Genomic DNA, 14276 nt, shown 5'->3' with positions numbered 1-14276 from the left:
AACTTTCCTCTTATTCCACTCCAAGGAAAAAAACAACCTTTGAATCAATGCAGCCCATCACCTTGAAAAGTATAGTTATAGTGATATGTTGTTTTAGGGAAAACAGAGCAGAATGTTACTACTGGCTATGACTAACAACAAAAGCAAATACATGTTACTGTTAGTTGTGTTACCCACCCAAGAAATTCACTTTTGTAGTTTAGATTTTTACAACACATGGAAAATATCATCAAAGAGTAGGACCCACAAATTACAATCGAACATTTTCCCACATGTAATCACATGATGGATTTTGGGATGCCATCATCAGCAGAATAACATTAGGCAGCCACAAGTTTTAATAACTGGAAACCTCAGGAAAATGACTTCAATCCACAAATGAGCCCACCTTTTAAGTTTGTTCCTTCTTTGGCTCTTGCAAGTTAAGTCTGAAATTTTAATAATCATAACCCAAACTCAAAATCCCACACTCTTTTTTGTGTAAAGACAAAGACCTTATAAACCCCACCAAATGCGGCCACAAGTAATAATGCAATTCCTTGATTGAAATACCATCCTTACCTGTCTATAACACAAAACAAAGCCATACTTTTGGTCCAAAAACCTTTTCAGCTATGGCAGAGTTAGAGAACCCAAATGTGATGCCAAATCTCATAACATTTCTGTCTTCTCTTTTTCAAAAAGTGGCTGAATCTAACGATGTAAACCGTCGGTTTAAGGCTCAGAAAGTTTCAGTGTTTCACGGTCTGAGTCGACCAACTATCTCAATTCAAAACTACTTAGACCGAATTTACAAGTATGCAAATTGTAGCCCTTGTTGTTTTATTGTTGCATATGTTTATCTTGATCGGTTTGCTCAAAGGCAACCTTCATTGCCCATCAATTCATTCAACGTTCATCGCCTGCTTATCACAAGTGTGATGGTCGCTGCAAAGTTCATGGATGACATGTAAGTTCTTAAACTCTTTAGTAAACTATACATGATTCTTGGATTTTATTTTCTTCAGCATGTGAAAACTCTTCAGGTATTACAACAATGCTTACTATGCGAAAGTAGGAGGAATCAGCACAACAGAAATGAACTTCCTAGAAGTGGATTTTCTGTTTGGATTGGGTTTCCAGTTAAATGTAACCCCCAATACCTTTAATACATACTACTCCTACCTGAAAAGAGAGACCATGTTGCAGCAATGTCCTCCAAGTATGGTGGAATCCTCTTTAAGCCTTGGAAGATCACTAAACCACCATTTATGTTTCAATGAAGAAGATTCCACCTATCAAAATCAACAATTAGCTGTTTAAGGTCTTTACTTTTATTATGTTAGCTCTGAATGTAGTTGCATACAAAAGGTATGATAGTGACTTCACTTGTTTAAACATCTTGGGGTGGCAGACTGAGCCAACATCACATGTTCTTTTTCTCTCTGTCTTTCTCTTTCTTCTTTTGGTTGATTATGGTTAATTTCCTTTTAATTTGGGGTTTAGAAATATATATTAATTTAGATGATATCATACAAAAGATAAAACTAACAAGAACCCATATATCATTGACTTAAAATTATTTATCAAGTTGTAGATAAATACCAATCCTATTTCCTGGATTACAATATACATGATGATGATGAAGCTAGCTAAGCAGCTATTGGGAGAATTTGAGTCTGCACCTGTTGAACATCTGAATGGAAATTCGGATAACAAATGGCCCAGCGGCGGCCGTCAAGATGAAGCGAAACCTCACAGACTCATGAGACGTAACGGCGAAAATAGATGATGCGTAGGTGACCATCATGGAAGCCGTAAAGATCTCGAAATGAAATGGGAACTTATACGTCAGAGAGATGATGACTAGAATCGAGGAGGAAAGAGCGAGGGTGTTCGAGATCAAGAAAATATAAAAGGCATGCTTTTGAGAGGCGTAAATGGCCCTGCCTGCGACGTGCCCACATTCACTGTCTTGCCAAACCCCGCCCGGTGGGATGACACCTGCTTGGAAGGTGGCGGCGGCTATCAGACCAGCCACTACCAAAAGAACGTTGCGAGCGTCGCTTGGAGAGTCTCGCCCTTCTTCGTACTGGAAATATTTAAACCAACTCCTACCTGTGCTCGAAGAAGGGCTCCCCATTTTTCTGATATTGCAGTAACAGTATTCTCTGAGTTTCATTACCGATTATTTTTGTTTCATTCAAGGAGTTAAAAATAAAAAGATGAGATCTGGACATAGACTTAGATAGGAGAACACGGAAATGGAAATGTATCCATACAGTTAATTAGGCGTATTCTCTGTACAAGGATATTTTGGTGTTACAACTTTGAAAATTACAACCTCTTTCAATTCACCAGTTTCACACCCATTCTTTCTATCTAATCTGCAGATTTAAGTTGGCAAAAGTATCATCTTGCATTTTGCCTCTATCAAATTAATCGAGTAAATTAGTTTGGTTTTTTTTTTTTTTAAATTCCATCCATTTTTCCAATTAAAAACTTATCAGGTCAGAAGAATAAAGTACATGTGCTAAGCCATGAGTCAATTTGCTGATTGAGTTATGCATAGGGAATAATTTATCTATTTTTTTAATAGAAGGGAAAATAAAATCTGAAGCCAATTTTGCCAAATTTCTAACGTCCATCACACAAAAGAAATTATAAAACTAATCGGGAAGTTGAACCCGACGTGAATCGAACACGCAACCTTCTGATCTGGAGTCAGACGCGCTACCATTGCGCCACGGATCCTTGCTGATTAAATTCAGAAGCTTTTTATATAATACTAATAACGCTAAAATCATACACATCGCAAAATAAAAAGTAGACCGTACTCTCACACCCTAGCTACAACTACAACATTTATGAGATTTTATATTTTGTAACCGAAACCGTCTACAAAAACAATGGTATATATTTGTATGCATTCGCATATCGAACTAATAAAGCAAACATGGAGCTCAGATGATCCAAGTAACTAAGCTGGTGAATCATTTAATACATCAGAAATCTAGAAGATATCCTTTCCCTACCGTCTGCTGCACATTGATCCGATCAACACATTTAGCATGAGAAGCCATCTCAAGGACTTTTCTTCATTCTTATGAATCGTAAAGGAACAGGTCTTTCCAACACTGCTACTTTAACATTGCTCCACATATCGGGTATGGTTGGAAGCTGCGAAATTTTCTCCACTATTTCCATATCTTCAGGTAGAACTTGACCAAACACCGTATATGCTTTTTTCCACTCATGGTGGTTTGCTAGACTGATAAAGAAGTCTGGGCCAGAGCCAACCCAAGCAATCGATCCTCTCCTTATAGTGGGGCAAGCCTCTTGTGGAATATCCTTAAATACAGTTCCATACGCATCAACTGTTCCTTGAATTAGTGCATATGGGGGGCCATAGGGAGCCTACATAAATCATGTGAGCAAGTCTTTTAAGTTACAAACTTGAAATGCTGAAAACTAACTCGTGCATGGGTATTCTGAAGGATTGGATGGTTCAAAAAGCATGACAAGATGATGTGACAAAGAGATACGGTAAATTACAGATGCGATGCTATAAAGAAAGTAAATAACTGTTGAGTAAATTGACATGCAAATGATATAGTAAAAATCTAGAGGAAAGCCTTACATGTTCAATGTGATTTCCTTGAAGATCCCAAGAGTTTCCTCGGCTTTCAGCACGATAAAATTGGCAACCAGCACAATGTTGTAATGACAACAGCTCAAGAATATAGTAAACAGAATGTGGAGCACAATCAGGAAAAAGCTGAAAACCATGGATCACAACCGAAGAAAAGAATATGGATTGTGGATACCGAAGAAAATTAAATCGAAAATGTTGAAGAAAAATAAAAGTAATACACCAGGCACGTCATTTGGTTTGGAATGAGCAATAAAAATGCCTTAGGGTAGTGACTAATATCTTTAATTTGATCTGTATCTTTAACAGGCATGTCACAGTTCATGTATAGAAGTAGACGCTAAATCTTCTCTCTACAATGGCAGCAGTGCTAGGTTAATTTGGACAAACCTCACCCGACACACAAACACATACTTTTTGCAGAAACTCCCAAGTCTGGATTAAATTAGATATGGTTTAAGGACTTGAAACTTCATGAACATAAAATAAAAAATTAGGCATCTAAGTCAGCTGAACTAGAGATGAAACAGAATGACTGGGGTAGGGGTCAAGGGGAGGAACCTTCCCCATATCTAGAAAAACAGAAAACGGTATTGCATGATGGTACCAACTCTTCAAGTGGTGCTTACATGTAGAAGAAAAACAGAGAAAGTAAGCTAGACATGCTGCACGTTACACTATGTGAGAATTATGCACTTACTTTAACATTAACAATCCCATGCTCGGTTTTCAACTTAATAATACCCTACAAGAAGATGGCAAAGCATGTCAGAAGTGAGAACTAGACTGGCCTGTTTTCTACCATCATGAAGAGGATAACATTAGTAAGAAAAACAACTTCGATGTGTGTGCTTCTTAAGGCCAAAATGATAGTATAAGAAATAGATTCCATTATATTAGCCAAGATTTTCTATTAATTCAAGTATCATCTTATTTCAATGGCTAAGAGTTCTGAAGGGATGTGAATTCCCATAGCCAAGAAAGTTTAATGTGGTTCGACTACGCTAAAGCTCAGATCTTCAACAAGAGTGATATTTTTATCAGCAAATAGCATACCTCTCCTTTACCAAAGACTAGACCAGATGTCCATATAACTTTATCACCCGAGTCTCGCCAATCAGGATCCAAGGCATCCTTTTGTTTTTTCAGCCAACACTGAATGCAAGAACAGGACAAATCTTAGCTTTATTTCATCCGGGAGAACCAAACGGATGTAACGAGCTACAAATTAACTTCAGCTTTTAATTCCAAATTCGATATCCTTAGAAATCAAATTAAAAGACTCTTTTTGATAGAAAATTAAAAGACTCTTAATCAACAATATCAGGAAATCATTTCGTAAGCAATTCGTGACAACGCTATACTTAAAAAGTGAAACGTTCATACATTATTTATCTAGTTCCAGATTGTCTGTCTCATACAACCGAGATTGAGAATTGAATATGCTTGAAATTTCCAACCAACATTGCTTGTAAAAATGGAAAATTCCCAAATTACTAAATTCAAAAAAAGTAGAATTAAACAAATCGGGGTTAAAGAGGAGAGCAAGAGATGTTGGCTTACCTCACCAAATCGAGACCCACAATCTTGTTTATTGCCACAAAACGTAGAATTGAATAAACGGGGGTTAAAGAGGAGAGCAAGAGATGTTGGCTTACCTCACCAAAATCGAGACCCACAATCTTGTTTATTGCCACGAAACGTAGAATTGAATAAATGGCGGTTAAAGAGGAGAGAAAAAGATGTTGGCTTACCTCACCAAATCGAGACCCACAATCTTGTTTATTGCCACAAAACACCCAAGAGTCACACAAACAAGGACCATCGTCACCCTCACACATCTCCTTGCAAGCCCTACAACATTCTTCGGAAGAATTCAGTTTGAAGTCTGATCCCCATTTCATTGCATCACCCCAGAGCTCTAAATGCTCAACTCCCCTGCAACACCCATCTCCTTCTCGTTCTTCTTCATTGCCCCTCCAACTTTCACTTGAACCAACGAAAATTGTATCGCTATTTCCTTTCAACGAGACGGAGAAGCTATAGTAGGCCATGCAACAAGAGATTGCGGCTATCAAGAAAAGGACCCAAAGTGTAAAACGATGCAAGTCTGAGTCAGTTTGCCTACGACCCATTTCACTTGGGGTGGAGTTAACAAACCCAGAAATGGATTCACCAATTTAATTGGAAGTTTCCGTAGGGTATTGTCTTGGTGAAGCGATCATGGATCAGCAGTTTGATGAATTGCTTGACACGTTTAACGCTTATTCAAGCCGAAGACATGAAATTTTAAGCAAAGTACAATGCAACAATCGAAACATGAGTTCAGAATTCGGATGTTTTTAATTTAACATGCATGATGTATATAAATTTCAATGGTTAGATTATTAAATTATTAATTATATATATAGTTACAAAAGTGTATTAAATTATTTTAATTTTTATAAGGGGACTTTTCTATATATACTATCTAATTTTAGTTATTTTTAAAAAATAGAGAGTATTTTTAAAGATTATAGGTAAGAATAAGTATTATATTAAAATAAATATCAAATAAAAACATTTTTATTATATCTTTAAATAAATTAAAAAATTTAATTCATGTTAATTCCAAAAGGTAACAATTAAATACATTTAACTTTAGCATTATATTTATTTTTCATGTAATTTGTGTAAAATGTTAACATACATTATAAATGTTATGAGCTAAATTTATTAAACTATGACTAAATTGACAGAAAATATAGATATTATAATTTAATTTGTTAAATCAAGATCAAATTGATAGAATATATAAACTTAAGATCTATTTATTTTATGTAAACTATTTATTGAAAATAATTTATGAAAAATATATTGATTTTATGAAAAGTTGATATTTTTTGTGTTTAAATGATTGCATGTTTTTCTGGAAAAACCTAAGTTGTACCTAACTACCATTTATCCTACGAACCAAGTTGTATATGTTAACTATGTTAGAGTGAGTATAAAATGTCATAATCTCATTCACAAAATCTTCAATCTAACAGAAGCCACTTGACTGATATAAAATTCTTTTTTCCAGTTTCTTCTCAAAAACCGAATAGAGACATGTTAAAAGCAAAGGAATTCTAAAGTTAATAACAAACATTGGATCAGCAGCAACATTATTATCAACAATAACTACTTCAAAAAAAACAATCATAGTAAACTAAAAAAGACAAGTTTCCCAAATATATTAAACAACGAACTAAGAACCTTCCAGACATCTCAACAGCAGTTTTCTTTCAATTTTCTAAATGAAGTTCAAGAACGAGGAGTTGTTAATACAATAAATAAATAAATAAAAGTGGTAATCCTCATGTTAGGGTGGATCCAGTTGAAATGGGCAACTTCTATGAGTTTTTCTGAAGCGGAAGGTTTATAATAATAAATAAATAAATAACAACTTAAGCAAGGAAATTGGGAAAAATGAACAAAAAAATAAAAAAGAAAAGAAAGTAAACTTACATGGAGAGGACTGAGAGATCAAAGTTGAAGGACAAGATATTGAGAGATGAAAGAAGGTAAAAAATGAGGGATTGTAAAATGCTTTACGCGTTTTCAACCCGTAAAAATTTTATTTTCCATTGACTTGCAATTTTTTTAGTTTGACCAAGTTTATTTGTCATTGACTTGCAATTATTTTCCTTATAATCGTGATGACTTGTTGAAAGATGCTCTCCGCCAACAGTCCCGTGACTTCACACCTTCCATATCATGCGATGGTAAAAGGTAGACGGTAGCGATTGAAATTCGTATCAAACAAAAGCAAGGATCGTGTTGGTTTAAACTTTAAAATTATGACTTTAAGAAAAAAAAAGTATATTGATTTGCATGGAAATACATAAAAATATATATACACGTACATAGAAAATGTCAGTTTAACATTATATTTTAGCATTTTCAGATGCAAAGCCACTAAACATCTTAGTGTCGATCAACCATCATTCATGAGCGTATATGCAATAGATATCAGTTCACTATTATTTGGAATTTAGTCAGCAATCATAACAATGTATTAATAATAATATACTATATTTCTAAACCAAAAGTTACTGGCATGCTGCATCAACATCAAAATTAAGCGTACGGGAAATAATGAGACAAAGGACAAAAAGGTAATTATAACCAATAAGGAAGAAAGTCCTGGGGAACAGAGATTGTGCATTTGCGTTATCAGCAAGGACCCACGAACAAATGTCAAGCAGGGAAGTTGTGCCATTAGCTTCTCTTTCTTATGCCTAAGACTGTTCGTGAACGCATGCTGTCATGCTCTCTCCCTCATTTTATTACTGAATTAGTAACTTGTAATCCTCTCCTTTTCGCAGGCCACTCCCCGAGCACATAAGGCTTCGACCCTCAAACTCAGAAACAAGCACAGATACAACCAATAAATCGATGTATTTCCAAAGTAACTAATTTTCCAAGGGGGAGGAAAGAGCTTGCCAAAAACAAACTCAGGCAATACAATATATATACAGCCTCATAGGTGCAGTATCCCGCAATCTGATTTGAGACCAAACTACATGAATAAATAAACTACAAAAAACTAGCACCAACATCACGCCAAAGCGCTGGGCTGCTGAACAAGGTACCTGTCCTGCTAATAATTATAAAGCACCAGCCAAAGCAAGACAAAACAAACATAACAACAATCAAGATTTTAACTGTGAAGAGCTTATTCACAGAGGCAGATCCAGCCAACCAATCTCTTAAACTAACAATTTTGATCCTACACATACTTTACATGACATTATAAGTTAATATTCACATTGAGAAACCACCCAAGGAACAAAAAATCATTGAACATAACAAAGTCCCTGTATATGCGACATTATACATCCTGTTAGAACATACTTGTTATGTTTCTCTAGCATAAAGTTCCAAGTGCAACTTATCAACTTAAAATATTACTAAAATACCAAGGGGGAAGGAACGCAATTCACTTATTCTCCAGGGCAGTTTAGTAAAAATTGTAACTCCAACTAAAGGTTGTACTCAGTATGTTTTCTTAAAGTAACATTTTTTAAATCACCAAAATAAATACCCACAGCTTTATTGATTTCTGAGCCAATTAGAATTCAACTTTTCCAAAATCATTCTCTTCTAAGCCCAATTTGTAAGGCACTGCCTTCCCACAAGGGTTTCATTTACCAACAACATCCCAAAACAACTATAAACCATTTCATGATGCTTCATCATGAGAAACATAAAATTTCCCCAAAATCCACATAATTCAAGTTGGAGAGCACAGCTTTATAAGGAGTTGCTTCATCAAAAAATAACTAGGAAGAAAAGATATAGCAGCTGCCCTAACATTAGGAAGTGGTCTTTCAGTCAGAAACAGATATTTTCCTACAGGTCCATAAGCAAATAGTTCAAATATTTGCCTAGCATACTCCACCAGGCCAAGGACAACCAAAACCAGAAAAACCAAAAAAAAAAAAAAAATATGAACACAAAAAAATTTTCTCACGAAAGATATCAACAAAAAGAACTAAAAGATGCAACAATGAACAAAAAGTCAAACATGTCAGGTCTTGAAGAAGCCATGTCCTTTCTGTACTAAATAAAGTCCATTTCATCTTAGTCGGGAATTCCCAAAGAAAAACAAAGCCACAACAAAAGTCAGTATGCGTCTACAGTCTACAAGCTTTACCAGATCAGGTTAAGTCTTTAATTTCCTCCTGGCTTGTATATGACTTCACAAGCACCACTTCCAGAAAATGCAATATGCTTATACAAAAAAGCATAAGTATATCCTCTACAAATTTCATATAACCTTCCGTTATAGGCACCATTTGATCTCTTTGTACTTATCATCCTTAAGGAAAGATATTAATGCCTTGTTTCTTACCTTATCAACACTTACCTGATGAGTTCAGCATGCCAAAGTATCCAAAATCCATAACCAAAATGCAAATTAATGACTTAATCCACGCTCTAATACTCAACCCATAAAGTTTGTGATAAATGCTTCCAAATTATCCATGGGCAGGGTTCTTAAATACAAAAGTAAATAATGTTGTTCATACACAGCATATTCTAAGCACTTGTTGTTTCATCTCTAACTGAGATTAGTTTTCCTTACACCATAAACTTGAATACTCACAATCACAAATAACCTGTTTGTGAAACTAGAAACAGTTTGAACCAGCATGCTGCCTCTTTCACATTGAACTTATGCCAAAAAACCTTGTACTACAATGTATGGAGGCTATAGCACTTGGCATACTTCTATCCAATACCATGGGTACCAAAACCAAAGCTTCAAATGCTCCACACCCTACAGAAGCCTCACAGTCTCTGAAATCTGTTTCATGGACAAATTCACCTTGCTAATACACCTCTCAGAACATACAAACCATCTTCTTCAAGAAGCCTAATCTCCGTTAAAAATGCAGACTACTGCTGAAGATAATTATTACACGTCCACGAGTACAACACTAAGTAAAGGGATAAAAACAATCTGACTTACATCAGTAGTATGACCCAGAACCACCCCCACCACCCATGTAACTGCTACCACCCATACCGCGGCTAGAGTACATGGATGCGTAGGAGCTACCACCAACCTGCCATGGAAGCAGAAAAAGAACATCGATATATGCTAGTATAATTTTTAAAATATTAAACAAATGAAAGGAAAAGCGCATACATCAGATCCCCTAGGCATGTAATCACCACCATAACCAGAGGATGAGTACATTCCACCAATATCACTGCTGCTAAAAGAACCTGAAAACCAGACCAAATGTAAGTCATTAAACCATAAAACACCAACAAAATGTCCACCACATCCAGCAGGAACCCCTCTTTTTTCTTCTTTAACAAGTCAGCAGCAACTTAGAACACACCTCCACCGTAGCCCATGCCCTGACGACTGGCATAGAGCCCATGTGAGTCCTGACTAGATATAGAACTCCTGCTGCCACCGTATCCTAGATTGGATCTCCCAAGCCTATCAAAATAAGACAAAAGATAACTAAAGCTCCAGAACAAAGAGAATAAACACCAGAAAGCTCCTAAATAACAAACCTATCACCATATGCATCCACATATGGAGGAGCACCACCAGCAAGTTCATAGTCTAGACGAGCCCTTGAATGCCTCGGACCATCATCAGCATATCGTGGAGGGACATCATCCTGATTCAACAAGCAAGTACATGGCATAATCAGCTAGGAAATTGTTAAATCATATGCCAATGATGACATAATTACTTGAAGGAACTGTGGGACCAACCATAACAGGATATGGTCTTTTTGAGCCAGAAATAGTGTCATAATCACGGCCACGCCCCTCACGGTAACTAGGAGGAGGTCTTTCAAATCTTTGGGCATATGCATCATCTCCATAGGGTCTTCTCGCTGCAGTACGAGAAGTGGTTCTAGGCAAATCAAAGTAACCAGAGTTGCAAGAAGAATATTCTTCTCTATATGTGGATCGTCTATCAGGGAAAACCCTAGATCCATAATCCATAACTTCTCTGCTCCTTGGAGGAGGAAGCTCATCGCGTTGACTATATTCCCTCTTTAAACTACCCTTTGGATATGGCATAACTGTCAAAAAAGATTGAAGTAAGAAATTTAAATCTCGAAAAATGAAGAATTCAGGTAGACGTGAAGCAGGATAGAGCCATACCAGGGGCTCTTCTGTCATAGGATCTAGAAGGGGGAGGTGATAAAGGCCTGCCTCTAGCTGGTGCAGACATGAGAGGACGTCTATCTCTTAGTCCAACAGGCCTCTTTAGACTAGGTGGAGGGGCACGGCTACTGATTCCTCTCATCCCACGAGGAGCAAAACCACGTGAATCAGGACGACCCCATGAACCCCTAACTACTCGTCCAGATCCGCGCCCAGACCTGAAACTATCACGGCCGACGTTCTTACCTCTGCCTCTTTGATGTGGTCTCGATAACCTGGCTCTAACTTTGGCCTGAAATAAAAGAATAACCATTAGACAAGGTAATAGTTAAGTCATGTAAACAACATGGTACACCAAGAACATTGACTAACCTTGATGTCACCTTCGCCCAACTCGGTATTATTAATGCTCTTAGCACATGTGACAGCAGCATCATGAGTATCAAACGTGACAAAACCATAATCCTTCCTGTCAGCAGATGGCATGTTCCGGGCAAGTTCAATCTTTTCAATCTCCCCATACTTCTTCAGTAGCTCTCTAACGCGATCCTCATCCCAAGAAGGAGGCAGGCAATCAATAAATATGGTCCTAACCTGAACTTGGGAGAAAAAATCATCAAGCTCTCACAATAAGATACATTAATGATTTCCAACAAGCCCAGTAGTTCATGCCACCTAAAGCAAAAAAGAAAAACTGTTTTGTAGCCAACTACCTCTTGGCTTAGTGGCAAGAGGCTTGTGAGGTATGAGAGCTTGGGACCAAACCATAGCAACCCAACCACAAATTATATTAGAAGAAAATTTGTTTTAGTAAATTACCTGTGCCATGATTTCATCACCTGGATCGATGAAGGAATCTGCAAAAGAAACCTTTGCAGGCCTATCAACCCCAAATAAAACATCTCTCCGTTGAAGACGCTTAAAAGCATCCATCGCATCTGAACGGGATGCAAATTCCAGAAATGCAAAGCCTCGATTCATTCCCTCATTGTTGCTGTCTTCGACCAATGTTAAGTCCTCAACATTGTCAACTCCGTAATGTTTCAACTTCTCTTTCAACTGGAACAACAGTCAATAATGAACACATGTTATCTACTTATAACCATTCAAAAAGATGGCCCACTTGCTAGTGACCTTAAATAATCCCATGTACTTACTGCTTCCTTTGTCCATGTCTTGCATATATTACCCAGAAAAAGGGTGTCACTGTCTTGACTTGGGGTAACACCACACTGTTTTCCATTAATCTAGAATTGTAGTCATTAGAACAAAATAGTTTTAAGTTTTAAAGTTGATCCATTTTGAAATTCAAAAAAGTAATATTATTGAAGAACAGAATAATTACCACGGGATTCCTAAGTTCAGTATATGCACGTTTTGCTTGTTCTATAGTTGCAAATCGCAAGAAAGCAAAGCCCTTGTTCTTCTTTGTTTGAGGGTTCATCATCAACCTAACTTCAACAATTTCACCCACTTGGTTGAAGACTTTCCTGATATCATCTTCGGTAGCATCCTTGTCTAAGCCCCCAACAAACACTTCAAACTCTTTACGCTTACGTCTCTCTTGGACAACTTCATGTCGCTCTTCATGCTCGGTTGCATCATCCAAATCTGCATGCTCCACTTCCTGCCCAGGATCCTCATCATCATCGGCATCACCTTCTACTTCAACTTCATGAATATCTTCGTAATCTGACAGATCACCCGCTTTCTCCTCACCATCCTGCTCCTCCTCAATCACTTCCTCTACTTCATCTTCCACTTCATCAGGATCCATCTCCTTCTCGTCATAATCCACCCCACCATATTCTTCAGCTTCATATTCAGGTTCATTATCATCCAATTCTAACCTCTCATCTTTTCCATACTCCTCAATAGGCTCCTTAGAGTCATTCTCTTCTGCGACAAAGAAGGGATAGAATAATCAAGGCCAGCCAAGAAGCAATCATCTTAAAGCAATTGATACGAAATTCTAATAGAGACAAAAATATCTCAACAAACCAAATTCTCGTAAAGATAATGATTGTGAACCTTGTACATTCTCGGAAAGGGAAATAAATGTACAAGGATACGTTTATGTGATACCAAATATGATCCAACGGAAAACAGACACTTTATAACATGCTAAATTCCAGGAATAGCCCACAAAACTACAATAAAAGCTACAGGTTTGTATAATGGCGACGTGCCATATAATTTTCAAACTTGCAGATGCCCAAATCCATCAGATTGAAAGCAAATCAGATGAACCAAAAGCAAACAAAAGACTTACTCTTCATCGCAACCGACCCATTGGAATTCAAATTTAAACCGGTGTTTTCCTCCTCAACAGCCCCTTTCTCCACGATCACCACTTTTTGCTCCGGAGTTGGTTTCTCAACGGCCTTAACGGCCTCCACGAGCTCCTCAACTGGAACTGAAGCCTCCTTTGTATTCACGGCCTCTTGTACAGGCTCCGCTGGTGGATTCTCGGATTTGGATGCCCCTCTAGTGGACCTCGGCGTTCTCTTTGGACCACCGGCCGCGGCTCCTCTCTTCACGGTTCTAGGAGGCATTGTTTAGAAACCTAACGACTGAAATATCAGAATTCGATAAAGGGAAAAGGGATAATTGAAACTTCCGATAGAACAAAGAAAAAAAATTAAAACCCACGGATTGATGAGAACTCCTAGATAAGTCGAAATGGAATCCAAATTAAATATCTAACTTGAAGAGAAGTAAATAAGGAAATATCTAAAATCGCAATAAAAACCCTAACCCTAAGTATGCGAATGATATGGGGGGAATAGAGAGAGTGACAAAGAGGAAAAAGACGTGAATTTTGTTTTGGAAATTTGGTTCTAGGGTGAATTTAATACACGGTTTGAGGTTGGTCTCCGGGTTTATTTAGATATATATGCGCGCGCACGGACTATGTCATCGTTTAATATTTTATATATATAGGTCGTTATTTTGAAAAAATAATAGAGAGAAAAAT

General features: G+C 37.1%; 4 protein-coding genes and 1 non-coding gene across 13 annotated transcripts; 1 reads left to right on the top strand and 4 right to left on the bottom strand.

The window, feature by feature from the left end:
* Positions 1-374: 374 nt before the first annotated feature.
* Positions 375-2334, top strand: LOC108459313 (cyclin-U4-1-like). Its single transcript, XM_017758670.2, has 2 exons — positions 375-949; positions 1026-2334. Exons 1-2 carry the CDS (start codon positions 615-617, stop codon positions 1300-1302), a joined length of 612 nt encoding a protein of 203 aa, XP_017614159.1. The 5' UTR covers positions 375-614; the 3' UTR covers positions 1303-2334.
* LOC108459314 (uncharacterized) lies at positions 1548-2161 on the bottom strand. Its single transcript, XM_017758671.2, has one exon. It carries the CDS (start codon positions 2159-2161, stop codon positions 1640-1642), a length of 522 nt encoding a protein of 173 aa, XP_017614160.1. The 3' UTR covers positions 1548-1639.
* Positions 2335-2661: 327 nt separating the features above from the next.
* On the bottom strand, positions 2662-2733 carry TRNAW-CCA (transfer RNA tryptophan (anticodon CCA)). The gene has a single exon. It is a non-coding gene; the product is annotated as a tRNA-Trp (tRNA).
* Positions 2734-2878: 145 nt separating this feature from the next.
* LOC108459308 (uncharacterized) lies at positions 2879-6017 on the bottom strand. 4 transcript variants are annotated; one of them, XM_053021988.1, is made up of 5 exons: positions 5290-6017; positions 4688-4786; positions 4332-4376; positions 3620-3757; positions 2879-3396 (listed from the first exon to the last, which is right to left on the bottom strand). In XM_053021988.1, exons 1-5 carry the CDS (start codon positions 5764-5766, stop codon positions 3064-3066), a joined length of 1092 nt encoding a protein of 363 aa, XP_052877948.1. In that variant the 5' UTR covers positions 5767-6017; the 3' UTR covers positions 2879-3063. The 4 variants fall into 4 exon arrangements, with proteins under 4 accessions (XP_052877948.1, XP_052877949.1, XP_017614152.1 ...); XM_053021989.1 differs by having other exon boundaries at positions 3620-3712; XM_017758663.2 differs by having other exon boundaries at positions 5386-6015.
* A 1628-nt stretch (positions 6018-7645) lies between these two features.
* On the bottom strand, positions 7646-14242 carry LOC108459303 (heterogeneous nuclear ribonucleoprotein Q-like). 6 transcript variants are annotated; one of them, XM_053021986.1, is made up of 13 exons: positions 13952-14242; positions 13572-13865; positions 12645-13198; positions 12457-12546; positions 12119-12358; positions 11672-11893; positions 11297-11591; positions 10898-11214; positions 10691-10800; positions 10510-10613; positions 10311-10390; positions 10131-10227; positions 7646-8255 (listed from the first exon to the last, which is right to left on the bottom strand). In XM_053021986.1, the coding sequence occupies exons 2-12, from the start codon at positions 13852-13854 to the stop codon at positions 10132-10134; spliced, it is 2391 nt and encodes a 796-aa protein (XP_052877946.1). In that variant the 5' UTR covers positions 13855-13865; positions 13952-14242; the 3' UTR covers positions 7646-8255; position 10131. The 6 variants fall into 6 exon arrangements, with proteins under 6 accessions (XP_052877946.1, XP_052877945.1, XP_017614139.1 ...); XM_053021985.1 differs by having other exon boundaries at positions 7646-8252; XM_017758650.2 differs by having other exon boundaries at positions 13572-14242.
* Positions 14243-14276: the final 34 nt, after the last annotated feature.

Source organism: Gossypium arboreum, chromosome 11, assembly GCF_025698485.1.
Source record: "Gossypium arboreum isolate Shixiya-1 chromosome 11, ASM2569848v2, whole genome shotgun sequence".
Taxonomy (NCBI): Eukaryota; Viridiplantae; Streptophyta; class Magnoliopsida; order Malvales; family Malvaceae; genus Gossypium; species Gossypium arboreum.
This window is presented reverse-complemented; position numbering and strand designations above follow the sequence as displayed.